At 44.9% G+C, this 27,503-nt stretch overlaps 3 protein-coding genes across 3 annotated transcripts in view; 1 reads left to right on the top strand and 2 right to left on the bottom strand.

Moving 5' to 3' along the window:
* Nucleotides 1-698: 698 nt before the first annotated feature.
* On the bottom strand, nucleotides 699-6,236 carry palb2 (partner and localizer of BRCA2). Its single transcript, XM_058087958.2, has 13 exons — nucleotides 5,899-6,236; nucleotides 5,600-5,695; nucleotides 5,436-5,495; nucleotides 5,241-5,370; nucleotides 4,347-5,150; nucleotides 4,212-4,316; nucleotides 3,250-4,040; nucleotides 3,033-3,188; nucleotides 2,886-2,968; nucleotides 2,675-2,824; nucleotides 2,499-2,615; nucleotides 2,343-2,430; nucleotides 699-1,298 (listed from the first exon to the last, which is right to left on the bottom strand). Exons 2-13 carry the CDS (start codon nucleotides 5,675-5,677, stop codon nucleotides 873-875), a joined length of 2,988 nt encoding a protein of 995 aa, XP_057943941.2. The 5' UTR covers nucleotides 5,678-5,695; nucleotides 5,899-6,236; the 3' UTR covers nucleotides 699-872.
* A 577-nt stretch (nucleotides 6,237-6,813) lies between these two features.
* LOC131138820 (retinol dehydrogenase 8-like) lies at nucleotides 6,814-11,839 on the bottom strand. The gene is made up of 6 exons (XM_058088081.2): nucleotides 11,660-11,839; nucleotides 10,003-10,164; nucleotides 9,725-9,904; nucleotides 8,786-8,879; nucleotides 8,030-8,213; nucleotides 6,814-7,456 (listed from the first exon to the last, which is right to left on the bottom strand). The coding sequence occupies exons 1-6, from the start codon at nucleotides 11,763-11,765 to the stop codon at nucleotides 7,229-7,231; spliced, it is 954 nt and encodes a 317-aa protein (XP_057944064.1). The 5' UTR covers nucleotides 11,766-11,839; the 3' UTR covers nucleotides 6,814-7,228.
* A 6,087-nt stretch (nucleotides 11,840-17,926) lies between these two features.
* LOC131138728 (uncharacterized) overlaps nucleotides 17,927-27,503 on the top strand; it is a 30,597-nt gene continuing 21,020 nt past the window's right edge. Inside the window, exons 1-5 of the mRNA XM_078793586.1 lie at nucleotides 17,927-18,209; nucleotides 24,834-25,001; nucleotides 25,080-25,171; nucleotides 26,358-26,479; nucleotides 26,552-26,714. Of these exons, the coding sequence (XP_078649712.1) occupies nucleotides 18,125-18,209; nucleotides 24,834-25,001; nucleotides 25,080-25,171; nucleotides 26,358-26,479; nucleotides 26,552-26,714 (630 nt within the window). The 5' untranslated portion in view covers nucleotides 17,927-18,124. The remainder of the gene's footprint in view (nucleotides 18,210-24,833; nucleotides 25,002-25,079; nucleotides 25,172-26,357; nucleotides 26,480-26,551; nucleotides 26,715-27,503) is intronic.

The following is a 27,503-nucleotide window of genomic DNA, read 5'->3' as shown; positions in this document are numbered from 1 at the left end:
CACGCCGTTTGAAAAGTACATAAGGTTTGACAATCGTAGACCTCCGTGGCGTCACTGCGGCTGCACTTGTGTGTACCCGAATGTAGTGCACCTTGCTGGGCCACAGCAGGTGGCTCCTCTCCCTCTATACTCCACTTCTCCGGTTGGTAGTCATGTCATGATTTTTCATTAGGATTACTAATTTCTTCCACTCCTTACTTCACACAAATAAAAAAGTAGCTATAAACACGATATAGTTATTGGTAATTATTGGGTTTGCAGTGATTTCATTTTACCAATGTTTTAATGAGACATTTATGTCACAATTTAATTCCATATTTAAATATTTCATTTATATTGATGTCATTTTGGCACAAAATAAAAACAAGCGCCAATGAAAGACAAGCAAAGTTGCTTTTTGTACAGAATACAGTACAGAATACATGAATATAAGTGGTTAGCACGCAGACATCACAGCTAGGAGACCAGGGTTCAATTCCACCCTCGGCCATCTCTGTGTGGAGTTTGCATGTTTGCGTGGGTTTACTCCGGTTTCCTCCCACATTCCAAAAACATGCTAGGTTAATTAGCGACTCCAAATTGTCCATAGGTATGAATGTGAGTGTGAATGGTTGTTTGTCTATATGTGCCCTGTGATTGGCTGGCTACCAGTACACCAGGGTGTACCCCGCCTCTTGCCTGAAGACAAAATGAATGAATGAATTTAAGAAGCCATAAAGTTTAATAGAAATAAGCAAACATATTTTCTCCCAGTTGAAGTAAGGACAGGAGTAATAAAATCCGACGAGTGATCGGACTTAAAATTTTCCGAGTGTGTTGACGTCCCAGGACAGATGTTTGTTTGAAGAGACATTTCATCCTAAAAGTTAAAATCAGGTAAAACCATCCCGAGTGACCAGGTCAAAGTGCAAAGTGATGTCTCCGCTGTGATGGCCCGTCACTAGCGTGGCCCCGCCCTCTGCCCAGCGAGCCAGCTGCCATCCCTCGCTGTCGGGCGACGCCAACATCACAGCGCCCCGCTTCAGCCCCTGCAGCTCCCACACGCACACGCAGCCACTCGGACTCAGACCCGCCACCGCCGCTCTGCCGGCGTCAACCTCGCATACACATCCGGACCAGGACGCGGGCGGGTCCAGACGTGCCGTCGATGCGCTTTTAGCGTTGAGAGGGTTCACCGCCACCAAGGAGAAGAAGCACAATTTCTTCTCTTCGTCCTTGAGGAACTTTCCGTGCTGGCTCTTGTCTTCCTGATGGGGGACGCCGAGAGACAGATGCTGCACCAGGACCAACAGCACCCCCTGAAACACAAACAGACTGCAGTGATGGAAATCCATCATCTCCCTCACTTGTTGGCTTTACTTTTGAGAGACCCGCCCCTAGATATGAGACCGCCCATCAATTCCAGGCTTCGCTGCACATCTTAAAATAACATCTATCCGTCCATAAGTCAGCTACAGACATAAGAACTGTACGTTTGTGTTGTTTTTCTTTGTAGTATGAAAGAGGCTAACCTAGCATGTTTGCTGTTAAAATGTAATGTTAGGGCAGACCTCACAGCTAGGAGACCCGAGTTCAATCCCAGTGGAGTTTGCATGTTCTCCCCGTGTATGTGTGGGTTTTCTCCTGGGATTCCGGTTTTCCTCCCACATTCCAAAAAACATGCTAGGTTAATTAGCGACTCCAAATTGTCCATAGGTATGAATGTGAGTGTGAATGGTTGTTTGTCTATATGTGCCCTGTGATTGGCTGGCCACCAGTCCAGGGTGTACCCCGCCTCTCGCCTGAAGACAGCTGGGATAGGCTCCAGCCCCCCCACCCCCGTGAATGAATGAATGTAATGTTAGCACTTTAGCTAACATAGCTTTGCAAGCTAACCTTGTGTTGGCACTTTAGCAACCAAGCGTCTGGACAGGAAACGCTCCGTTATGTTTCAAAAAAATGCTTGGGATTTTCATTCATTCATTTTCTACCGCTTTTCTGCACGAGGGTCGAGGGGGGTGCTGGAGCCTATCCCAGCTGTCTTCGGGCGAGAGGCCGGGGTACACCCTGGACTGGTGGCCGGCCAATCACAGGGCACATATAGACAAACAACCATTCACACTCACATTCATACCTATGGACAATTTGGAGTCGCTAATTAACCTAGCATGTTTTTTGGAATGTGGGAGGAAACCCACGCTTGAACCGGGGAGAACATGCAAACTCCACACAGAGATGGCCGAGGGTGGAATTGAACCCTGTTCTCCGAGCTGTGAGGTATGCGTGCTAACCACTCGACCGCCGGTGCAGTGGTTTGATTTTCAACCTTCCACGGTGACACCGGCGCGTGTACGTCCACTTACGCCATAGGAGAACCCTCTGAGACAAGACGTGTGGGACAAAGTGTCACTGAGGTCCATCCTTCGCAGCAGCTGTCCCGTTTTGACGTTCCTAAAAAGACAAGATGGTTTACAAAAGAAATTGCGTCCGTCTGTAGAAAAGATAGAGCGTCATCTCACCAAACAAAGAGGTGGCCCCCCTCATTGGTGCCGATCAAAGCGTCTGGGAGTCCGTCCACGGGGGCAAGAGCCCCGAGACAAACGCCAGGCGACCCCAGAGGGCGGCAGCTGGACACGCTGGTGGGACACGTCGGTGAATAAAACGAATGAGGAGAATGAGACGTCTTCTGACTTACCTGCCGTCGTCAGACAGTGTGAGCGCCTCCAGCGTGCTGCCTGTGGCCGAGCGTCGGCAGGTCACCACCCTGGACCCGGGCACGCCCACCGCTACCTGCAGGCCACCGTCACACAGCAAAGCGGACCGAAAGCCACGGCACGACAGCGCCCTGTGGTACGCTTTGTCTTCATAATATTCCACACAATATTTCTTTGTTTTTTTTTTTTTACCTGACTTGTCTGATTTCCAGCTGACCCAGAGTGACGCACACCAGGCCGCAAGCGTCCGAGACAGGAAACACGCCGATCACGGGCTGCGGGCATTGAACAAAATCAAAACATGAGGAAGAAGACATGAGAAAAGATGGCAGCGGTCACCTCGGTGAAGGTCCACGTGTGCCGTGGCGTCCAAGCGTGCGACAACGTATCCCGACTCCAAAGACACACCGCCCACTTTCCGGCCGCTGCCACGCACAAACCGCCGTCCGTGTCGAGCAGGCAGCACGCGTCCACCAGACGACCTCCTGCCGGGGCCTGGACACACGGCAGTCAATTTGGGATTGGAACCGCCCACCACATATTCAATGTTTATTACCTTGAGTGTGCACCTCCTGGGGTTCTCTGTTGTTTTTTGGTATCTGGGTTCCGAGGCCATATGCGAGGACGCCGCCTCCGCTTTGGGGTGTGGGGACAAGGTTGGCGGGTCGAGGGCCTGGGTGGAAGGGCTGTGCGGGGGAGGAAGGCTGAGAGAGGGGGCGTCGCAAGCGAGCGGGAGGGCGGCGACTGTGGCGATGGGGGTAACGCCCAGCGAGGGCAGCGCCGGACCGGCGGAGGGAAGGTGCAGTGGGGCCGAGGCCTCTGGGGGGCTCAGTCGCAGCTGAGAGTGAACGCTGTGCTCCATGTTCAGCTTTTTTGGGGACAGCTGGAGGCTTTGAAGATCGGGCGTGGCACCATGTAGGGGGTGCTCACAGGCGGGAGGAACTTCCTGTCGGAGGTCGTCTGTTTCCTCTTGGAACAAAGGCTCTTGACCCAAACATGAGGACTCAGTGAAGTCCAGGTCTGCGTTTCTTAATGGAGGTGATTCTCCAGCTGTGGGCGTGAAGCTAAGCGGCACCACAAGAGGCGTCACCGGCGTGCCAGAGTGCCGCGGGGCACAAATGGGTGTGTCGCAGGATGGTGACCCAAAAGGTTCCACTCCCGATTCCCCGGCGGCCACCTGCCGCAATTTGTTTAGCTTCAGTAAGGCAAACTGGTCATCAGGCAAGTGGAAGTCCTGGTGGAGTTCAAAGTTCACCAGTTTGCTGATCAGTGGCCTGTGGACTGGCAGTGACGGAGTGGAGGCGGGTCTTGGGGAGGGCAGGAGGAGGGAACGCCAATTCGGGGCACCTGAACAGACACATTTTTAGAATAAACATAGCCTAATTAGCATGTAGCTGATTCTTTTCAAGATGGCACAGGCTGGTGATTGGCACAGAAATTCAATCTAATGTATTTGTGGCGCTCCAAATGTGTCTGTGGCGTGCCGCCACAAATACATACATGACTGGTGTGTCTTACCTGAATGTGTGGGAGTGGGCGTGACAGTCTGACTGCTCTTCAGAAAGATGGGAAAGACCCTCTGAGATCCGGGGGTCTGAGGGGGTGTGGCTTGCTGCTCTGGAGTTAGTTGTGACTTCGGGGAACCAGTCCCTGGCTGGGACGGGCCAGGTGAGGCTGGGGTGCGTCTCTGGGGCATGTTCTTACCCCTTCCACGCCCTCTTCTCTTCCTTTGGCCCCTCCCTGAATGGGCGGAACTAACCAAAGGGGGTGAAACGGCCCCCGTGGGGGTCTTGCTGACATACTTCATATCTGGATGCTCGTTCTTGCTGCTGAGGTCGGCAGAACTTTGCCGCACTTTTGCATCAGAGTGCCGACCTCGGCCCCCGCGGGGTCTCCTCCCCGAGTTCAGTTGGGAGAGAATGACGGCTCTCATGTCGGGTTGGCTCTGAGAAAGGCTCATGCGCCTTGTGGTGCGGACGTAGTACTCCGCAGGGAAAAGCAGTCCCTCCACCAGGGTGCAGGAGTCCAGCAGGCCCTTGTTCTTCACTTCTGCTTCAACCGTCTCCGCAGTGGTTTGTCCTGTTTGGTGTCCATCGCACAGCTTGATGTCTTCATCATGCTTCCCTTCACACAGTCCTTTTTCAGCGTGTTCTGTCTTCTCTGTTTCCTTGTCCCCTTTTCCCTCCTCATCAGGAGTGCTCCAGTGTGAAAGCAACAGCGAAGGCGACCCAGACTCTGGAGGAGACGCCTGACTTTCATTCCTAAACCTTACCGCCTCTTCCGCAGCTACCTCAGAATGCGCTCCTTCCTTGTTATCGTCAGCACGCCGCCTCTGCCAGCGAAGGCGGCTGCGGCGGGTCCGGAGGCGCATGTCCGAACTGGAAGTAAAACTTCTGGAGGCGTCGTCGCATTGTAGGTCTCTGGTCACATGACTGCTGATGGTGGCATCTGCGGGACCTGATGGTGCAGGGAAGCAGCCACAACATTAGGAACACCTGCACCGCCTAATGATAGAACACAAGGATTGGATTAAAAATTCCCCACTACCGCTACTTGTGTCCAGCGGCGGCGATGAAGGAACGGGACTGTGCTTAGACGTCCCCTCCGGTTCTCTTTGGTCTTGATGAGCCTGATATTGAAGAACTTTGTTCCGCACGGCTTCCAGGCGTTCGGCACGCTGCAAACACACACTTGTGTTAGAAGTATGAAAACAACACATCATTACAACAGTGTCGCCCTCACTTGTAGTTTCTGGGCGGTCTTGAGATACTCCCTCCGAAGCTGGGCCAACTTCTTGCGTAGCTGTGGAGAAGAAAAATGCAACAAATGGAGAACCATGCAAAGAAGCCATGCTGTGTCTTGAGTGGGTGTGTTTATTTCCACCTTCATTGTAGTACAGTACCTACCTTGTCCTTGTCATCGCAGTGGAGTGTGGACCTCAGCAGCTCCTCACAGTGAAGGACATCTCCAACATTGCTCTGCATCCTGCCCGCTGTCAGTAGCTAACAAACAAAACACTTTAGTAAAGGACATGCCGCCATGCTGAACTACAGTAGGCTAAATCAAGGTTCACAACAGCCGGCTCGGTGGCTAACGGCTACACTTAAAAGTCTGTCGTTGGGTGTAATCGGTAAAGTTTTGAAATTTAAATGTCTAATTTCCACTAGTTGTCAATTAAAGCAGTCAAAGTGAGCGAAAGACTTACACCAACTCCATGCAGTTGCCGCTGTGTTGTTGTGAAGATCGATGACGCCTGGCATCGATTCAGTTCCAAATTCCCGCGACTGACTTGTAAGGCAGGCAAAAGCACCGGAACGCCGATAACTCGATCGCCGGCCTGTCATCACACGGTTGATGAGTGAGTTTTAACAAAGGAAGTGGGTTAAGGTCACTGCGACTTTAACTACAGTCAACATCAACTGGAGTTTGGAACCTGTGTTCGGTTGAAAAGGCCACACGAAAAACGGTAATTACTGAAGTAGTGTCATTCGCATAACACAGAAAGCTAACAGTTTATATGTTAATATGTTATTTACTTGGTTGCACTAATGTCATTCTGTTCGGTAATAAAGTTAATTAAAAAACATAGGACGCTAACGTTTGCTGAAGCGGCCATTTTGGGGTGAAATGAATTAGCTAGCATGTTAAAGCTGCTAATGATAACTTAACATTAGCCAGATTTACAATAATGCTGCTGTTATATCCGTGTGACAATGCGTTTCTTTTATTTTATGTCGACATTAATTAATATTAGTTTGCATTAGTTTTGTTGTTAGCTGGTAGAACATTCTTAAATACCATACTTTCTTACATACAATAGAGCGAGTCTTGAATGAGTCGTTCAAAACCTGCAAGTGTTTTACTGAATTGGGACTAACAGACTCGTGGGCGCTCGTCTGTGTTGATTCGTTCACTTACTCACCACCAATTTAACAAAGGAAACTAGTTAGCATGTCACTAATTTTGGTAAAAAGGTTATAATAGGAATAATGTCATAACATTACGAGAGGTGAGTTGAAATAGTCGGGTAGAAAAAAAAACAATTGTAATTTTCAAAGAATAAAGTAAAAAAATTAAGAAAAATTGTGTAATCTAATAAGACAATGACACCGTTTTGTAATATGAGGCAAACATAATGTAATTTTATTAACATAGAGTTGAAATATTAAAGAAAAAAATATTTTTTAAGTCCTAAACAAGAAAAAAATCAAGTTGTAAGTTTTGCAAAATGACATTGAGGAAAAAGTTGAAATGTATTATGAGGAATACCCAGTCTGGAACATGTAGTCCACCAGATGGCGCCATTATATTGCGTGATTCTTTGGTCTCGTTTCCTTGCTCACCCAAAATGAATGACAGCAGTTGTGTGTGTGCAGATGGAAAATGTGTTAGCACTTAATGAATCGACACAGATGTCCTGAGTGGGTTGTATTTACTTTTCATCCCGGCTAGTGACTTGACTACCCTGAGCAGGTGTGATGTGGCCATGTCGTATAATTCATTCATTCATTCAGTCCAGTCCGTGTTCCAATTCCTTAGTTTGGCGAAACAGTGCGGCTCCTCAGACATCCACAGGTGAGGTACTTCATGGCGGTCATGCTAACGTGCATGAGCGGACCCAGGTTGAAGAGCATGTGGTAGAAGGCATGGACCGACAGGCCTCCTGTTTCGTCGGCGTATTTTAACGCCACGATGGGCGTGTACAAGGGGTTGGTCAGGTTGCGGAAACGCGGGCTGCTGGCTTCAATCACCTTCTTGGTGCACTGCAGGACGAGAGAGGGACAATCAGCTCAGCTCGGGCTGGACGATATGGACCAAAAACTCATATCCCGATATATTTAGGTTGAATAACGATATATCATGGGGCTGCACGGCGGTTGTGTGGTTAATGCGCGGAAACCAAGGTTCAATTCCAACCTCGGCCATCTCTGTGTGGAGTTTGCATGTTCTCCCCGTGCACCCCGTACTCCGGTTTCCTCCCACATTCCAAAAAGGTTAATTAAGGCTAGGTTAATTGTTGTTAAATATCCTTTAAACCAGGTGTCTCAAACACGCGGCCCGCTGGCCAAATGTGGCCCGCAGGACACTAGTTTGAGGCCCCCGCCTTGATATGAAAGTTAAATGTTCATGCGGCCCGCGCAAGTTTGATATGGATGCTATATGGTATCATGTACCCAGAAAAAATTATTACGTTTGATTAATGTTCATGTTAAAGGTTAAATAACTGTTAATAGTTATCCTCCCTATCCGTGTGGAAGTGGTACGTTTTTGGCTATTTAAGTTTAAAGGAAATAACTTGAAGGCTACCGTTTAGGTCGACGTTTTGGGGAACTTACTCTCGCAATGTCATCTGGCGTTTGTCCCAGCGTCTCAAAGATATCCACAGAAGACGGGAGGTAGACGTTCTTGAAGTAATGCACCGTGTCCGAGTCGGCTCCGGGATACTCTTTCTGCCTCACGTCTTGAATCATTTTCGCTTCAAACTCAGTGTGGACCGGGCCAGGCTCGATCATTGACAACCTGAGGAAGAAGACCACAAAATAGAAACGCTGGACACGAGGAAGGCGGTTCTATCAACGTGATGGACGGCCAACAAGGACGACAGCAAGTAAAAGTGTGTACATCAACACAATGGCCCTGTTGCTAGGCATGTAAACATGGAAACTCCACACAGAGATGCCCAAGCAGGGAATCGAACCCAGGTCTTCCCCATCTCCCAACCGTGTGGCCCACCACCTACCACTATAGGTTCTGCATGCCAACATTTAGATATTTTAACAGCATTTTAGCTCAGCTTTCAGCTGTTCTTAGATTAATTCTATGTTATAGCATATTTCCACAGCATTTCAGTCCAGCTTCAGCTTCCAAACTACTCCTACATTCATTCTTCATTTCAACTTTTGTACTTTTTCCAAAGCATTTGAATTTAGCTTCAGCATTCAGCAATATCTACTGACATTGTATCATCTAGTATTCATTTCACAGGAGTGGGAATTGAGAAGCCTAGAGTTCAACAGTCTGTGACACTCCGGCCATCCATCCATTTTCTATGCCGCTTATCCTCACTAGGGTCGCAGGGGTCGGACACTCACGTGACGTTAAACTTCAACAGCTGCACTGCCAAACTCTCACAGAAACCTTCCATGGCAAACTTGGAAGCTGCGTAGACGTCGTTGAACACCACTCCTGCACGAGAAAATAATCTTTATTTGTACTCGTACTTCAACATGCAACCAAATATGTTTGTGTGGAGATGATATCACAATTTACGCTCTCAGCATATGCTGCAGTTATGCTATGCTATGCTATGTGGTGGCATGCTAGCAGTTAGCATGTTAACATTCGCGGCATTTTTATTAATGTCACCAGACATTTAGCGCTACCATACAATGTGTTGCATGCTAACATGCTAATAGCATAGTGCCATAGAATTGATAGAAACACTTTGTGCTATTATGTTAGGTGTTATTATGTGTTAGCATGTTAGCATTGCTAATGCTAGCATGTTAGCAATGCTAACATGCTAGCATTAGCATTGTCATTTTTATTAGTAGAATTCATACAAACACTGTACTATCATGTTGAGTGTTAGCATGCTAATGTTATCATATTGGCATTCTTAGTGTGCTAACTTTAGCATAGTAGCGTTTTTTTATATTAACATTGACAGAAAGTAAACACAGTCATGCTAACGTTCACTTATTCATTTTTTACCGCTTATCCTCACGAGGGTGGCGGGGGGTGCTGGAGCCTATCCCAGCTGTTTTCGTGTGAGAGGCGGGGTACACCCTGGACTGGTGGCCAGCCAATCACAGGGCACATATAGACAAACAACCATTCACACTCACATGGACAATTTGGAGTTGCCAATTAACCTAGCATGTTTTTGGAATGTGTGAATGTGAAGGCATATCTTATCTCGTATATTAGAAGTATTATAAAGTATATTATGCAATCAAGTACATGATTTGTGTTCCCATGCTCGAGTTGGATAACTCTATGGTCCCAGCCTTCCAGAATGCAGCGCCCACCTTGGAGTCCCATGACACTGCTGACCACAATGATGTGCCCCGCTTTCCTTTTCTTCATATCAGGCATCACCTCCTTGATCATCCTGATCACGCCAAAGAAGTTGGTCTCAAACACTTTCTTCATCTCCTCTATAGGGATGCTCTCCAAGGGGCCCACAAGGCCGATGCCCGCGTTGTTGACTGTTTTTTTTTTGGGAGGGGGGAGTACAAAAACGTCTTAGCCAACATGCTCTTAGGCAGCGTAGCCTCACACATTCATATCATCGCTATGGCCTCACTGAGGACGTCAACATGGCGATCTTTGATGCCGTTGATACACTGTTTGACGGATGCATCGTCGCACACGTCCAGCACAGCCAGAGAGAGCGTCTTCTCGTAGGCATCGCCGGCCGCCTCCACGAGCTTGTCTTTGCGCTTCAAGTCTCGCATGGTAGCTATGACTGTGGACACAGATGACAGGATGCAACTTTGCCACGTCCGTGTCTTGGAATGAAACTTGCTAAGAAGTTCTAGAGTACATACAGCATTTCAAGAAAACAGTGCATCATTTTGTGCTGTTGTTTTTTTTTTAAGGGAACCTATGATGCATAGCTAGTGCCATCAACTATACTTCAGGGTGAGCTATTCCTGGCTAGCCATTCCGCTCATTCAGGACTTCAAAATGACAACTTTTCATTCCAAAAAATGTCATGTCTTATATTATTTTATTTTATATTTTATTTGACTATACAACTTTATGTTCAAGAAAATAAAGGAATGGAACCCTTATTTTCTTGAACCCTGCATGCCCCCGTGTTTTCAAAATCTGGAATCTATCCATCCATCTCATGCTAACATGCTTACATGCTAATAGCATAGTGGCATTTTTGCAGTTTTTAGGAGTAGAATTGATAGAAACACTTTGCTATTATGTTAGGTGTTAGCATGTTAGCATTTGTTAGCATGCTAGCATTAGCATAGTAGCATCTTTTGTCCTTTTTATTAGTAGAATTCATACAAACACTTTGTACTATCATGTTGAGTGTTAGCATGCTAATGTTATCATATTGGCATTATTAGTGTGCTAACTTTAGCATAGTAGCATTTTTTTATATTAACATTGACAGAAAGTAAACACAGTTTTTAGGAGTAGAATTGATAGAAACACTTTGTGCTATTATGTTAGGTGTTAGCATGTTAGCATGTGTTAGCATGCTAGCATTAGCATAGTAGCATCTTTTGTCCTTTTTATTAGTAGAATTCATACAAACACTTTGTACTATCATGTTGATGCATGCTAATGTAATCATATTGGCAGTATTAGTGTGCTAACTTTAGCATAGTCGCATTTTTTATATTAACATTGACAGAAAGTAAACAGTCATGCAAACATTCATTTATTCATTTTCTCATGATCCTGTGCCCTCCCCCAAGCTCTGCTTCTGTGTTTACGTTGCTAGCAATGGCTGCTAAAAAGTGTTTGTTTGGGTGTAAGGGAAAGTCACATTTGTTTCCAATTCCTAAAGACGCCACCATCGGGCACAAATGGTTGGAGTTCCTGATTCCCACTTTTTCACGTGCGTCCACGCTCGTCTGGCTGATGCTAAAGATTGAGCGTGGTTAAATGTGACTTCAAGTCACCTGGGCACATTTCCTACGGCCTTAAATCTTAGCGTTAGCCAGGAATAGCTCACCCTCATCCAGGATAAGCAGCCTTGGCGAGGCTGGAGCGCCACATTAGCTACTGTCTGCTGCTACACACGTCCTAAAGATAGCAAGGAAAGGTCAAGCAGGAGTCAGCAAGAAGTGATGCTGCTGTCGTATCACACTAGAAACCACATCTGGAGAGCGGACTAATTCCATTTCTATCTGCGCTAGTATGTCTTATAAAGAATGTTGACTACAAGCCAAAGTTTATTTGGTGGGAAAAGTAGAGCATAACGAAAAGGAACCTACCGTGGTAGCGCTTCTGTTCATCTTTGGCTAGCATCACGGCCATCCTCAAGCCGATGCCCGAGGAGCAGCCGGTGATCAGCACCACTTTCTGCCCAGGACTCGCCATGTCTGTAGGACCGGTCCAGATGATGCGCGTATACAAACAGTACTCTGCAGGATGAGCGTCGTCCCAAGGGAGAGCATCGCTAAGAGGATCAAAGTCACATGACGCTCAGCAAGACGGGGATTAACTATCGGGGACTCACCCGCCGTCGCGCTTGTCATGTTTTTTTTCAATTCAGACCTTTCATGACGATACTCGACGGAACCTGGAGTTCCGAGGCCTCTGCCGTGTTTGTAAACTGGCGCGACCCGGTGTTCATATGTGATGTCATGGCCTTTCTCGATGTATCTATGAATGATGAATGAATGATATGCAGGTGTATCCCAATGACAGCATTGTTAGCTAACTGAAATTAACCCGTTTTCTGGTGTTATAATCCATAGTTTGTCATAGCTAGTGCCATCAACTATACTTCAGGGTGAGCTATTCTTGGCTAACCATTCCACTCATTCAGGACTTCAAAATGACAACTTTTTATTCCAAAAAAATTCATATTTTATTTTATTTTATTGTATTTTATTTTACTACTTTACATAGTTCCATTCCCTTATTTTCTGTCTGTCACTCACTCACTCACTCACTCACTCACTCACTCACTCACTCACTCACTCACTCTCTCTCACTTACTCTCTTTCCCGTTCACTCTCTCTCACCTTCTCACTCTCTCACGCTATCTACCTACCTCTATCTCTTTATCTCACTCTCACACTCTCTCACTCTCTCACTCACTCACACACTCTCACATCTATCTCTCTATATATCTATCTCTCTATCACTCACTCACTCACTGTTTCACTCTCACTCTCTCACTCGCTCTCCCTATCTTTCTATCTTTCTATCTATCTTTCTATCTATCTTTCTATCTATCTATCTATCTATCTATCTATCTATCTATCTATCTATCTATCTATCTATCTATCTATCTATCTATCTATCTATCTATCTATCTATCTATCTATCTATCTATCTATCTATCTATCTATCTATCTATCTATCTATCTATCTATCTATCTATCTATCTATCTATCTATCTATCTATCTATCTATCTATCTATCTATCTATCTACAGTGAAGAAAATAAGTATTTGAACACCCTGCTATTTTGCTATTTCTCCCACTTAGAAATCATGGAGGGGTCTGAAATTTTCATCGTAGGTGCATGTCCACTGTGAGAGAGATAAACTAAAAAGAAAAATCCAGAAATCACAATGCATGATTTTTTAACAATTTATTTGTGTGATACAGCTGCAAATAAGTATTTGAACACCTGTGTATCATCTAGAATTCTGACCCTGAAAGACCTGTTAGTCTGCCCATTAGAAGTCCACCTGCACTCCATGTATCATCCTGAATCAGATGCACCTGTTTGAGGTCGTTAGCTGCATAAAGACACCTGTCCACCCCATACAATCAGTAAGACTTTAACTTGTAACATGGCGAAGACCAAAGAGCTGTCCAAAGACACCAGAGACAAAATTGTACACCTCCACAAGGCTGGAAAGGGCTACGGAGCAATTACCAAGCAGCTTGGTGAAAAAAGGTCCACTGTTGGAGCTATCATTAGAAAATGGAAGAAGCTAAACATGACGGTCAATCTCAATCGGAGTGGAGCCCCATGCAAGATATCACCTCGTGGGGTCTCAATGATTCTAAGAAAGGTGAGGAATCAGCCCAGAACTACACGACAGGACTTGGTCAATGACCTGAAAAGAGCTGGGACCACCGTTTCCAAGGTTACTGTAGGTAATACACTAAGACGTCATGATGTGAAATCATGCATGGCACGAAAGGTTCCCCTGCTTAAACCAGCACATGTCAAGGCCCGTCTTAAGTTTGCATATGACCATTTGGATGATACAGAGGAGTCATGGGAGAAAGTTTTATGGTCAGATGAGACCAAAATAGAACTTTTTGGTCATAATTCCAATAAGCGTGTTTGGAGGAAGAAGAATGAAGAGTACAATCCGAAGAACACCATCCCTACTGTGAAGCATGGGGGTGGTAGCATCATGCTTTGGGGGTGTTTTTCTGCACATGGGACAGGACGAGTGCACTGCATTAAAGAGAGGATGACTGGGGCCGTGTATTGTGAGATTTTGGGGAACAACCTCCTTCCCTCTGTCAGAGCATTGAAGATGGGTCGTGGCTGGGTCTTCCAACACGACAACGACCCGAAGCACACAGCCAGGAAAACCAAGGAGTGGCTCCGTAAGAAGCATATCAAGGTTCTAGCATGGCCCAGCCAGTCTCCAGACCTGAACCCAATCGAAAATCTTTGGAGGGAGCTCAAACTCCGTGTTTCTCAGCGACAGCCCAGAAACCTGACTGATCTAGAGAAGATCTGTGTGGAGGAGTGGGCCAAGATCCCTCCTGCAGTGTGTGCAAACCTGGTGAAAAACTACAGGAAACGTTTGACCTCTGTAATAGCAAACAAAGGCTACTGTACCAAATATTAACATTCATTTTCTCAGGTGTTCAAATACTTATTAGCAGCTGTATCACACAAATAAATTGTTAAAAAATCATGCATTGTGATTTCTGGATTTTTCTTTTTAGTTTATCTCTCTCACAGTGGACATGCACCTACGATGAAAATTTCAGACCCCTCCATGATTTCTAAGTGGGAGAAATAGCAAAATAGCAGGGTGTTCAAATACTTATTTTCTTCACTGTATCTATCTATCTATCTATCTATCTATCTATCTATCTATCTATCTATCTATCTATCTATCTATCTATCTATCTATCTATCTATCTATCTATCTATCTATCTATCTATCTATCTATCTATCTATCTATCTATCTATCTATCTATCTATCTATCTATCTATCTATCTATCTATCTATCTATCTATCTATCTATCTATCTATCTATCTATCTATCTATCTATCTATCTATCTATCTATCTATCTATCTATCTATCTATCTATCTATCTATCTATCTATCTATCTATCTATCTATCTATCTATCTATCTATCTATCTATCTATCTATCTATCTATCTATCTATCTATCTATCTATCTATCTATCTATCTATCTATCTATCTATCTATCTATCTATCTATCTATCTATCTATCTATCTATCTATCTATCTATCTATCTATCTATCTATCTATCTATCTATCTATCTATCTATCTATCTATCTATCTATCTATCTATCTATCTATCTATCTATCTATCTATCTATCTATCTATCTATCTAGCTCATGCTGACATGCTAAAAGCATAGTGGCATTTTTGCCATTTTTAGGAGTAGAATTGATAGAAACACTTTGTGCTATTATGGTAGGTGTTAGCATGTGTTAGCATGTTAGCATGCGTTAGCATGGTAGCATTAGCATAGTAGCATCTTTTGTCCTTTTTATTGGTAGAATTCATACAAACACTTGTACTATCATGTTGAGTGTTAGCATGCTAATGTTATCATATTGGCATTATTAGTGTGCTAACTTTAGCATAGTAGCATTTTTTATATTAACATTGACAGAAAGTAAACACTCTCACACTCTCACATTCTCACTTTCTCACACTCTCACTCTCTCCCTCTCTCTCCCTCTCTCTCTCTCTCTCTCTCTCTCTCTCTCCCTATCTATCTCACTCTCACTCTCTCTCCCTATCTACCTACCAACCAACCAGCCAACCAACCTCACTACCTATTTGTCACATGACATTTTAATTTGACCCCCCAAAAAATCTGCACTCCCGCCTTTCCTGGTGCTTTCTGTTTTTCCCTTCATCTCTTCATTCTGCTGAAGAATTCACATGCCATTTGAAAGCCAGGGAGCGCTGCTCACTTTTCTAACAAAGCAAACAAACATTTGTGTCCCTTTATGAATGAATAGCTCGCTGCTTCCCTAGGAATCATAGCGTGAAGTTCTGGTGTAGCATGAAGTTGCTTTCCGCTGATTAATGATGAGCAGGGTGCTTTACAACGACAAGAATTTACTTGTTTCGTCGTCCACAGCAACATTTTTCCCTTGTAGCCTCCTGTGTAGAATGGCGTTCAGATTTATAGACCGGACTCGACCCTTAGACCCGACCTCGGGGGAACGTGACATGGAAGCGCTAACGGCGCTAGCCCGGCTGCAGAGACGACGGTCACTGCAGTATGATTGCACTGAAGATTCAAAGTGTAAGTTACTGAAAAAAGACAATATGCTATTTTGTATCAGCTAATGTTTTGATGATGGCTTCACCACTTGGCATCCTTCCCTTGCCATCCATCCCCAAATGTTTTCTATGGTGTGTCAATCAGGAGAAGATGCAGGATGGTCCAAAAAAGTGATGTTCTTCTCCCTGAAGAAGTCCTTGGTCAAGCCAGCATTGTGAACTGCAGCGTTGTCCTGTTGAAGAACCCAGCTGTTACCACAGAGATCAGGGTCCTCAGTCATGAGGGATGCCCGCCGCAACATCTGGTAACACGTTACATTTTATTCTCATCAGGGAATCAAACTTTTTTTCCACCTTTCAATGTCCCATGTTTGATGCTCCCTGGCAAAGTTGAAGGTCTTTGAATTCCTATTTTGTTTTTGAAAGCCTTTTCCCGCAGATGCCGTCTGATGGTTATTGGGCTGCAGTCGGCACCAGTAAGGGCCTTCATTTGGGTCCAGGACCGCCCTGTGTCAAGACGGACAGCCCATCGGATCCTCCGGCTCAGCACAGGTGTAATTTTTTGGGGTCTACGGCTTGGCTTCTTTTATTTCGTAATGCTCAGGATATTTCCAAAAATGTAGAATGGCTGTCTTCCTGCGTCCAAAAATGCATATTTTAAGCCATTTTTACATTAGTTTTAAGATTTTGATCAGGTCTGTGCTAGTGTTAGGTCAGGGGTGGGCAAACTATGGCCCGGGGACCACATGCGGCCCATCAAGCGTTTGAATCCGGCCGCCCTATGTTAAATATCATTCATTCATTCATTCATTCATTCATTCATTTTCTACCGCTTTTTTTCCTCACAAGGGTCGCTGGGGTGCTGGAGCCAATCCCAACTGTCTTCGGGCGAGAGGCGGGGTACACCCTGGACTGGTTGCCAGCCAATCACAGGGCACATATAGACAAACAACCATTCACACTCACATTCATACCTATGGACAATTTGGAGTTGCTGATTAACCTAGCATGTTTTTGGAATGTGGGAGGAAACTGGAGTACCCGGAGAAACCCGGGTAGAACATGCAAACTCCACACAGAGATGGAATTGAGGGTGGAATTGAACCCTGGTCTCCTAGCTGTGAGGTCTGCGCGCTAACCACTTGACCACTGTGCCACCCTATGTTAAATATATATATTAAATATATGTTCACTATATATAAATATATGTTAGGTGTTAGCATGTTAGCGCTAGCATGCTAAAGTTAGCATAGTAGCATTTTTGCCATCTTTATTAGTATAGTATTAGCATATCAGACACTATCATACTAGGCATCATTCATTTTAAAGTCATTTTCCAAAGTGCTCTTCTTAGACCTTCACCTTTGACCTTTATTGCGTTCAATCATGCTTTGCCCCCCCACCCCCTCGTGTCCTTCATCCTCATGTAGCTGTTCTGCTTTTCTTTCCTGGTGATTGCCGCTTTTTCTCTTCATCTGTCATTTGTCATGAGACATTTCCATCCTGTAGTTGCTGCATGATCCGCAATGGGAATATTGTACTTGAGGAAGTTTGGAAGAAACTGTACGGGTGTTTGCAGTGTGCGAGTCTGCATGAACGCAGCTCAAATCCGCGCTGCCTCCCTGTAAATGTCTCCTAAAAAGTCTTCCTGCATGCAAATGGCTTCTTTGGTCTTTTATTGGAGTCCTTCGGCCCAATTTGGAGGAGAAGAAAGGCTTTGAGGTGATATGTTCGAGTGAGTGAGTGTCTGAGTGTGTGTGTGTGTGTAGGCCGGCGTGGGCAAAGTCAGACAGGAATCTGCAGCAGCATATTTTTATTAGTTGGGCAGCAGCTTTGTCCTGTCGTAGCATGCTTTGACGCCGTGTGTGCACGTGTGTGTGTGTGTGTGTGTGTGTGTGAGTTTAAAGGAAATATAGCCCAAGTCGTGAATGATTGCACTTGTGTGTTATTTTCAATACATGACGTGTGTAATGTAGCTAATGCAGACGGAGTGACTAATGAAGTCAAAGCACATGTTGGAGGTAGGGCGAGAGGGAGGGAGGAGGGCGAAGGAGGGGGGGGGTCCCACCTACCGAAGGGAGGAGAAAGTGAAGAAAGTTCTCCATCTCTATATTTGGGGAATTTTTTTTCTCTCCTTCGCTGTTGTCCTTTCCTTTATCCGACCACTTTGATTCATCAGGCCGAATGTCCGCACCATCCTGACCGGGAGAGGAGCAGAAGACGCGACACCCTGACACGGCGGGAAAGGATGCTCGGGATGGACGGCTGGAGCTCAGCGCGTGAGGCGTGCACGCTGATACTCTTCTTCACCGCGCTTCGCACCTCAAGAGCAGGTAGGAGGGCGACGCTTCTCTTTTTTTTGGGGCTTCCCAGTTTTGGGAGTCCGGTTTATGTTGGAAAGTGGCAGGCTGCGTGTCAGCACCTCCACCTGAAGCCCCATCCAGGAGCTGATGGGCACCTTGTTAAACTGTTCCTGCCCACCTTTTGTCTAGCGTGCATGCACACATGCTCCTTGCTGTCCCGGTATGCAGAACACTCGCCGTTTTTCAATGTCCGCTTGGACAACACACTCACATTTTTTTTATATCTTGGACTTCCAAGGGAAAGTTGAACGTCAATGTTGTCATTAGTCCGTGGAAATATGCCTCACATCCATTGTTTGTTTGTGTTTCTGTTAGGTAGTTAGATACTTTATTCATCCCCATGGGGAAATTTGCAATCTGTTGTAAGAATGAAAAACAACTAAGTTTGCTCCGTTTGCGGCTCCAAACTATTTTTCTTTAGTATAAGAGGGGGCATGATAGCTCCTTGACAGTAAAGGTTGCCGACCCCTGGTCTATGGGAACGAGACCAGACGAGATTTCAACATGACTTTTACGATAAATATTTTATTTTATTTTATTTTATTTTATTTTATTTTATTTTATTTTATTTATTTGTATTTTATATTTATTTATATTTATTATTTGTATTTTTATTTATTATTTGTATTTTAAAAATATTTAATGGCTGACAAACCGTCTTTCTTAAATGCCACTTTGCTAATGTTAGCATGTCAGCGATGCTAACATTAGCATGCTAAAGCTAGCGTGATGCTGCTATGTGTCTGCCAGTGTTACCACAAAAAATAACAAAACAATGTCACTACGCTAATGTTAACGCTATGCTAACTGTTTCTATTTGTATTACTTTCTTAATTAAAAAATGGCTGAAAATCTGTTATGCTAGCATTAGCATGATAGCAACGTTAAGGTTGGGGGAAGGGGTTGTGTGTTGCCAGGCAAACTTGATTGGTCTCAGTCGTTGACCAATGAAATAAATGCGCTATGCGTTGCTAGGCGGAGTTTAAAGGTCTCAATCAGAACTGTTGCTAGGTGGACTTGCCGATGACAGAAATCGGCACACATTAGCCACGCCCACTAAAGGCAAGAGGAATAAAACCAGAAGTATAAAGACTATGAGACAAGTTTGTTTATGCTAGCAGTTCAAGTACAAATCCTTATTCAATAGAAGATAGGCCTCCCGAGGAGAAACTAATAAATGTATGTTTCAAACAAAAATGTCCGCCGTCCTCTGACAGGTGATTTGGTCGTGCCAGGTGATGCAGGAGTGAGTCCTGTTGAAGTGAGCTGTCTCATTAATGTGAGCCGCTCGGCCCTCGGTGCACATTTAGTCGACACACGTGGTCTAGAAGTCTGGACTTGTTCCTCCATACCTGCGGCACGGGCCCCCCTGCTTTTAGTGGATACTTAAGCCGTAAAGCTGCTGAGTGAAAGTCACCGTCGGCTGCCTGCTCGCAGGACTATCTCATTTCAGCTCAACATTTGCAATAACAACGACTTGTAATTATGAGCACTAATAACCCTGCCAATCATTTGCTTGATATTCCTCTCACATGTAAAGTTAGCAGATATGTTGTGGTGTCGCAGAGTAGCGTTCATGTTGTTGTGTTGTTCACGGTCTACGGTTGCGTCCGTCACCGGCCTCGGTGTTGGGGTCACGCTCAGCCACACCAGGTTGTCGGCAGGCAGCGTGGCCTGGGGTCTTCATGTTGGACAGGTACACTCAGGTAGCTGGACATTCATGGTTCTAAAATATTTGGAATATTCCACACAATGCTTCCGGCCTTGTGGGAACACTTTGTGGAATGCTCTTCTCAGTTCCCACTGCACAAATGACTTCCGCAACGGTTTGGCGGATATTTGTTGTGGTGTTCATTCATAATTTAGGCAAAAAATACAAAACATTTGCTGAAATATGCATATTATAATAAGCCATATTCATAAGCATTGATTAATTATTAATGAAGCTGTGGTATTGGAAAAGGAGGTAGAACTGACAGTAGCAGTGACACAACCGATGTTGTATTAGCAGCGCAGGTGCTGAGTCAGCATTGACGGAAGAAATAAACGTCTCCGGAGGTTGTCTACAGCCACAGATGTTAACGCCATGGCCTCTAAGGCTAATGAAATATTATTGACATAGCCAGAAAGGAATATGAGCGAATAAATGTGATGTTGCAGCAATGCAGACAGCAGTAATGGAACACAGATACGCACTCCTGAAGCGTTGATGTAGACCCGAGATGAACCGGGATTCCAACACCACATGCTAATGCTAACACTGCGTCCACAACGTGCCAGACAGCGGGGGGAAAGTCTTTATCACGTTTGATGGGAGGCAGCTGAACACGGAGGAAAAAAGGAAACACACGTTCCCTTCATCCTTCATCCCTCCTGTGTCCTTGCCATGTGTGCTTTGGACACGTGGGAGGACGGCGGCCCAGCGTTGTTTTGTCCTAAAACAGCAAACACTCTTGTTGACATAATGACTGACTCATCACAAACAGCAGCACAACGAAGCTAACACACACACACACACATCTGCTGTCCAGATACTACACCCATGGTTAGCGCGAAGGCCACACGTTTGATTCCCTGCTCGGGCACCGTGCAGGGCTCTGTGTGAGTTTGCATGTTCTCCTCGTGCATGCCGTGCTAGGTTAATTGATTGCCTAGCGACCAGTCCTGGGTGTACCCCGCCTCTCGCCCGAAGACAGCTGGGATAGGCTCCAGCACGCCCGCGACCCTCTTAAGGATAAGCAGTCGAAAATGAATGGATTTAGTTCACTTGTTTCTCATATTACAACTTAAAAAAGTCTATTTTCTTTCATATTTCAACTCTATGTTAGTGAAACGACATTATTTTTAACGTTCTTTGTCTAATAGAATGACTTTAATGCCATAATATTCAATAATATTCTACTTCAACTTTCATAATACAACATTCTTCTCACAAAAGTACAGCTTTTTTTTTATACTATATTTTGACTTTATTAAAAAAAATTCCTTTTTTGCTGCTGTTGCTTTACATTTTTTATCTTTTCATACAAAGTGATACTACTGGAACGTGGGAACTGTGGGCCAATAAAAAAAAAAAAAAGCCACAGGCTGCAAATGTCCCCCGGGCCATACATTGGACACCCCTGGTTGAAGTGGTTAGAGATGATTGACAGATTAGGTCTTTTTCTTCCAATTGCTCCTCAAGCACTGCAGCTGCAGCTCTACTCTTTCTGCGTGTGTTTACTGAACTCAAGTTCGTGGAATTACGGATGAAATGTAGAAAGAGTGTAAACATGTCAGCCGCACCACAACACTCGGAAAGACATGCAGTCACATGATCAACAATGCACTGCCCCCCCCCCCCCCCCCAAAGGCATCCCTGCAGGACACCTGCAGGAATGTATCATACAGAGTCATGCTGTCTGACGCTAGTCTTGCCGCATGTCCTCTTTAACCAGGACAAGCTCTATCTCTTCGGGGACCTGGTAACGTCAGCGTGAACTTGTCCTTCAGTTCCTGACCTCAGGTAGTTGAATCTCTCAAGGAGCTCACCACTTACAGTGTAACACCCTGTTTGAGTGCAAAGATGCTACACGCTCATTGGCTGGTCTACTACACCGCGGATTGGCCACTCATGGCACCCTGCATTGGTTGGTCAATCGTTAGTAAAGGTGTTCATTGGCGGGTCTACATGTCAGTCGTTAGTAAAGGTGTTCATTGATGGGTCTACATGTCAGTCATTGGTAAAGGTGTTCATCGGCGGGTCTACATGTCAGTCGTTAGTAAAGTTGTTCATTGATGGGTCTACATGTCAGTCGTTGGTAAAGGTGTTCATTGATGGGTCAACATGTCAGTCCTTAGTAAAGGTGTTCATTCATAGGTCTACATGTCAGTCGTTGGTAAAGGTGTTCATAGGCGGGTCTACATGTCAGTCGTTGGTAAAGGTGTTCATCGGCTGGTCTCCATGTCAGTCGTTGGTAAAGGTGTTCATCGGCGGGTCTACATGTCAGTCGTTAGTAAAGGTGTTCATTGATGGGTCAACATGTCAGTCGTCAGTAGAGCTGTTCATCGGCGGGTCTACATGTCAGTCGTTAGTAAAGGTGTTGATCGGTGGGTCAACATGTCAGTCCTTAGTAAAGGTGTTCATTGTCAGGTCTACATGTCAGTCGCTAGTAAAGGTGTTCATCGGCGGGTCTACATGTCAGTCGTTAGTAAAGGTGTTCATTGATGGGTCAACATGTCAGTCCTTAGTAAAGGTGTTCATTCATAGTTCTACATGTCAGTCGTTGGTAAAGGTGTTCATAGGCGGGTCTACATGTCAGTCGTTGGTAAAGGTGTTCATTGATGTGTGTACATGTCAGTCGTTAGTAAAGGTGTTCATTGTTGGGTCTACATGTCAGTCGTTAGTAAAGGTGTTCATTCCTAGGTCTACATGTCAGTCGTTGGTAAAGGTGTTCATAGGCGGGTCTACATGTCAGTCGTTGGTAAAGGTGTTCATTGATGGGTGTACATGTCAGTCGTTAGTAAAGGTGTTCATTGGTGGGTCTACATGTCAGTCGTTAGTAAAGGTGTTCATTGATGGGTGTACATGTCAGTCGTTAGTAAAGGTGTTCATTGGTGGGTCTACATGTCAGTCGTTAGTAAAGGTGTTCATCGGCCGGTCTACATGAGATACAGTCAGCATGTCAGTGTTATTTTTAGTTGTAGTTGTACAGTATTTGTAGTGACAGCACAGCGCGGATGTTATGCAGGTGACGTGTAAACGGTTGCTTGTGTGTTTTAACGCTTTGAGAGCAAACTGCCCGTGTCTCGTCTTGCCCGTGTCTGTCGTCACGTGTGAGTGAAAGATAAATGGCGAGCGCCATAGGCGACTTTATGCAGCTCGGCGAGCAAACCTTTACCCTGAAAAAGAAGGCCAATTTAGCATTTGGATTAGCACATTAGCATACATCAGTTACTTATTCATGTACGTTTTCATTTTATTTAGTCTTTTTTTAACTCCTGTTTTGCTGTGTTTGTTTTATTTGTAAGTGACCTAGTTTATTTCGATACTAAGCTGAATTTCTCTTGAGGGTGAATAAAGTATCTATCTGTAGTATTACTGCATAATATCCTATTTTCCAGACTACAGTTAAAGGTAGTTTGGGGAATAAGGTACTGTACACGATGAGCAAAGCAAAACAGACACACACATCAACACAAGTGTGTCAGCCAGCAAAGCAATAAAAAGTAACACAATGGCAACCACATAAAGGGAAAGAATCACACACACACACACACATGCACATCTGGCAACCAGACTTGGACATCAGCGTGCATGTAGGCTTTACGTAATGCTCACAAACACGCATGAAGATGATCCACACCAGTCCGGGCACGTCTTCCACTTATTAGTTCTCCGTTTTCCTTTTCGTCTTTCACCACTTTTCTCGTCGTCTTCTGCTCAACGTGCAGCCTACGTGCACGCGTGTGGGTTCTTCCTGTTGCCGGACGGATTCCCAGCGAAGCGGCCTTTGTGGTGCCGTTGCTGTTAGTGCAGCCATGATGTTTGATAAGCACTTAGTCTTTCCTAAATATCTCATTCAGATGAACTCTGTGTTACTGAAGGAAAAAGGTTAGTTCAAGGTTCTGTTTATCAGCACAGTCGACAATTACGAGAGAGAAAACAAGCGTCCACCAATCCCTCGCCGCTTCATTCTTTCATTCATTTTCTACCGCTTTTTTTCCCTCACGAGGGTCACGGGGGGTGCTGGAGCCTATCCCAGCTGTCTTCGGGCGAGAGGCGGGGTACACCCTGGACTGGTGGCCAGCCAATCACAGGGCACATATAGACAAACAACCATTCACACTCACATTCATACCTATGGACAATTTGGAGTCGCTAATTAACCTAGCATGTTTTTGGAATGTGGGAGGAAACCGGGTAGAACATGCAAACTCCACACAGAGATGGCTGAGGGTGGAATTGAACGCTGGTCTCCTAGCTGTAAGGTCTGCGCGCTAACCACTTGACCACCGTGCCGCCCTGTGTTAAAGATATATATATTAAATATATGTTCACTCAACATGGCCCACGAGTCAAAAAGTGTGCCCACCCCTGTGTTAGGTGTTAGCATGTTAGCGCTAGCTAGCATAGTAGCATTTTTGCCATCTTTATGACTATAGTATTAGCATCATTCAGTATTAGGCATCATTCATTTTAAAGTCATTTTCTAAAGTACTCTTCTTAGACCTTCACCTTTGACCTTTATTAGGTCTGCGCGCTAACCACTCGACCGCCGTGCCGCTTGACACTCTGAATTTTGCGTCTTTACTTTATCACGATTTTTCACGAATGGAGTCCGGCTTATTTCCGCCAATGCCAACCAAAGTCTGACTCGTTTCCTGTAGGGGGCCAACCGCCTGTATTAGGTGGTCCGGTACCCCATATTCCCGGAGTACTCCCCACAGGATTCCTGTAGGAACATGTGTAAAGTGGCTGGGAAAGGATTGGTCACCAACATGGAAGCCAATTTTTAATCTTCATTGAAGCAATTTTCATTTGACAAACCTCCATTATTTTTTTTTGCTAAGAATTCCAAGAAATGTGAAAATATTGTTTATGTGGTCTTGCAGCCTATCCCATCGATGTCCTGAAGGTCCTGGGGCTGTCGGAGGACATGGAGGGCGTGTCATTGGAGGCGGGGCTGTGCACCAGCAGGAAGGGCAGAGAAGAGACGGACCTCTCCTTTAAGATCAACAAGAAAATTCAACTGAGCGCCCCCACCAAGCAGTTGTTCCCTGGTAGGGGACAACCCCGCCCTTACGACAGGACTGCTTATGTCCTCCATCTTTCTCAGCTTTTTCTTGTGTAACCCCCAGATTCTCCCTTCCCCGAGGACTTCTCACTGATGACGACTGTTCGAGCCTTGAAGGACTCGCAGGTCTTTCTCCTCTCGCTTTATGACCCACAGGTGTGTACCACAATGCAAGCACACGCACACTCGCCTCCTCCTGTGGAGGAGAGCTGTCCTATCTAGTCAAACTGGTATTTGTCATACCTAGTCGCTGAGCTGGTGGGCCTGCTGGACCACTTCACTGCCCTGAGAACACACAACATATGTACAGTAGGGCGGCACGGCGGTCTAGTGGTTAGCGCGCAGACCTCACAGCTAGGAGACCAGGGTTCAATTCCCACCCTCGGCCATCTCTGTGTGGAGTTTGCATGTTCTCCTCGTGCATGCGTGGGTTTTCTCTGGGTACTCCGGTTTCCTCCCACATTCCAAAAACATGCTAGGTCAATTAGCGACTCCAAATTGTCCATAGGTATGAATGTGAGTGTGAATGGTTGTTTGTCTATATGTGCCCTGTGTGCCCCTCTTGCCCGAAGACAGCTGGGATAGGCTCCAGCACCCCCCGCGACCCTCGTGAGGAAAAGCGGTAGAAAATGAATGAATGAATGAATATGTACAGTATAATAGTCGAGTGGTTAGCGCGCAGACCTCACAGCTAGGAGACCCGAGTTCAATACCACCCTGTGAGGAGTTTGCATGTACTCCCCGTGCATGCGTGGGTTTTCTCCGGGTACTCCGGTTTCCTCCCACATTCCAAAAACATGCTAGGTTAATTAGCGACTCCAAATTGTCCATAGGTATGAATGTGAGTGTGAATGGTTGTTTGTCTACTATATGTGCCCTGTGATTGGCTGGCCACCAGTCCAGGGTGTACCCCGCCTCTCGCCTGAAGGCAGATGGGATAGGTTTCAGCACCCCCCACGACCCTTGTGAGCGAAAGCGGTAGAAAATGAATGAATGAATATAAATATAGGGGTGTTATTTCATGTCTAGAGGGCTCTAATCATGCTTGAAGGTGGAAGATAAGTGGTAGAAAAAGAATGAATGAATAAAAAGATAGAGCTCGTACTAAATGATTTACGTTCTCTTCTTATTATGTATTTATTGTCCATGTTGCTTGGTAATGAAATATACAATATGAGAAAAATATTATAATACTAATACTATACTAAAATGCAGTAATGAATGTGAACTATGAGCTGTGCTGCTAGACTATACTAATAGTTTGCACCACCATTGAAAACATGCTCAGCTGGTGCAGTGCAGTTTCAAAACTAATTTTGAAATAAATTCCCGTCATCTCCAGGGTACGCAGCAGCTGGGTTTAGAGATCGGACGCTCTCCCGTGTTTCTGTACGAGGACCACCAGGGTCAGCCCGCCCCGGAACTGTACCCCACTTTTCGAAGGATCAACCTGGCTGATGGCAAGTAGGTAACAAGGAGACTTTATCAACAGAAGCGTCCCCGCTGGCCATGGAAGTCAGCTTTGCTTCCCACCAGGTGGCACCGAGTGGCCTACAGTGTCAAGGGTCAGCGGGTCACTCTCTACCTGGACTGCGTCAAGCTGGAGACCCTGGAGCTGCTCAGAGGTCACGACCCCCATGTCAGCACCGACGGCGTCACAGTGTTTGGAACACGTCTGCTGGAGGAGGACGTTTTTGAGGTGGGTTCCATCCCGTGTATACTGTGTCTTCTTCTTTCTGCAATAAGAAGGAACATATGGACAGATACCGTCTCTCTACTGTAAGTTACATGTTTACGATATGCTCAATATGTGCTCATTCTAGCACGGCTACAGCAACACATCTAAAGGCAGCCCAAGGTCAACATTATGAGACAAAAGGTCAGCATTATGAAATAAAAAGGCATGATTATGAGATACAAATTTAACATTATGAGATGAAAAGTTAACATTATGAGAGAAAAGGTCTACATTATGAAATAAAAGGTCAACATTATGAGCTAAAAAGTCATAATTATGAGATAAAAAGTCATAATTATGAGATAAAAAGGCATAATTGTCAGATAAAAAGGCATAATTGTGAGATAAAAAGTCAACATTGTGAGATAAAAGGTCAACATTATGAGATAAAAAGTCAACATTATGAGATAAAAAGTCATTGTTACGAGATTGTAAGTCATAATTATGAGATAAAAAGGCATAATTATGAGATAAAAGATCAACATTATGAGATAAAAGGTCAACATTATGAGATAAAAAATAAATATCATGAGATAATGATAATGATAAAATATCAACATTATATAAAAATTATGAAATATAAGGTCAACATTATGAGCTAAAAAGTCATAATTATGACATAAAAAGGCATAATTATGAGAGAAAAAGTCAACATTATGTGATAAAAGGTCATTATTATGAGATTATAAGTCATAATTATGAGATAAAAAGGCATAATTGTGAGATAAAAAGTCAACATTATGAGATAAA

The sequence above is a fragment of the Doryrhamphus excisus genome, linkage group LG9 (assembly GCF_037039965.1).
Source record: "Doryrhamphus excisus strain RoL-2023G ecotype Guam linkage group LG9, RoL_Dexc_Guam_v1.1, whole genome shotgun sequence".
Classification (NCBI taxonomy): Eukaryota; Metazoa; Chordata; class Actinopteri; order Syngnathiformes; family Syngnathidae; genus Doryrhamphus; species Doryrhamphus excisus.
This window is presented reverse-complemented; position numbering and strand designations above follow the sequence as displayed.

What these genes read in the sequence shown, in the direction of transcription:
- palb2 (XM_058087958.2), bottom strand. Translation starts at nt 5,677, where the DNA reads ATGCAGAGCAATGTTGGAGATGTCCTTCACTGTGAGGAGCTGCTGAGG. An exon ending in ACTGCGATGACAAGGACAAG is followed by an intron (nt 5,496 to 5,599) that starts GTAGGTACTGTA and finishes TCTTCTCCACAG; the next exon opens with CTACGCAAGAAGTTGGCCCA. An exon ending in CTCACCTGGCCCGTCCCAGC is followed by an intron (nt 4,317 to 4,346) that starts CAGGGACTGGTT and finishes AGTCACAACTAA; the next exon opens with CTCCAGAGCAGCAAGCCACA.
- LOC131138820 (XM_058088081.2), bottom strand. Translation starts at nt 11,765, where the DNA reads ATGGCGAGTCCTGGGCAGAAAGTGGTGCTGATCACCGGCTGCTCCTCG. An exon ending in CTGTTGAAGTTTAACGTCAC is followed by an intron (nt 8,214 to 8,785) that starts GTGAGTGTCCGA and finishes CTTCTTCCTCAG; the next exon opens with GTTGTCAATGATCGAGCCTG. An exon ending in CGCCAGATGACATTGCGAGA is followed by an intron (nt 7,457 to 8,029) that starts GTAAGTTCCCCA and finishes CTCGTCCTGCAG; the next exon opens with TGCACCAAGAAGGTGATTGA.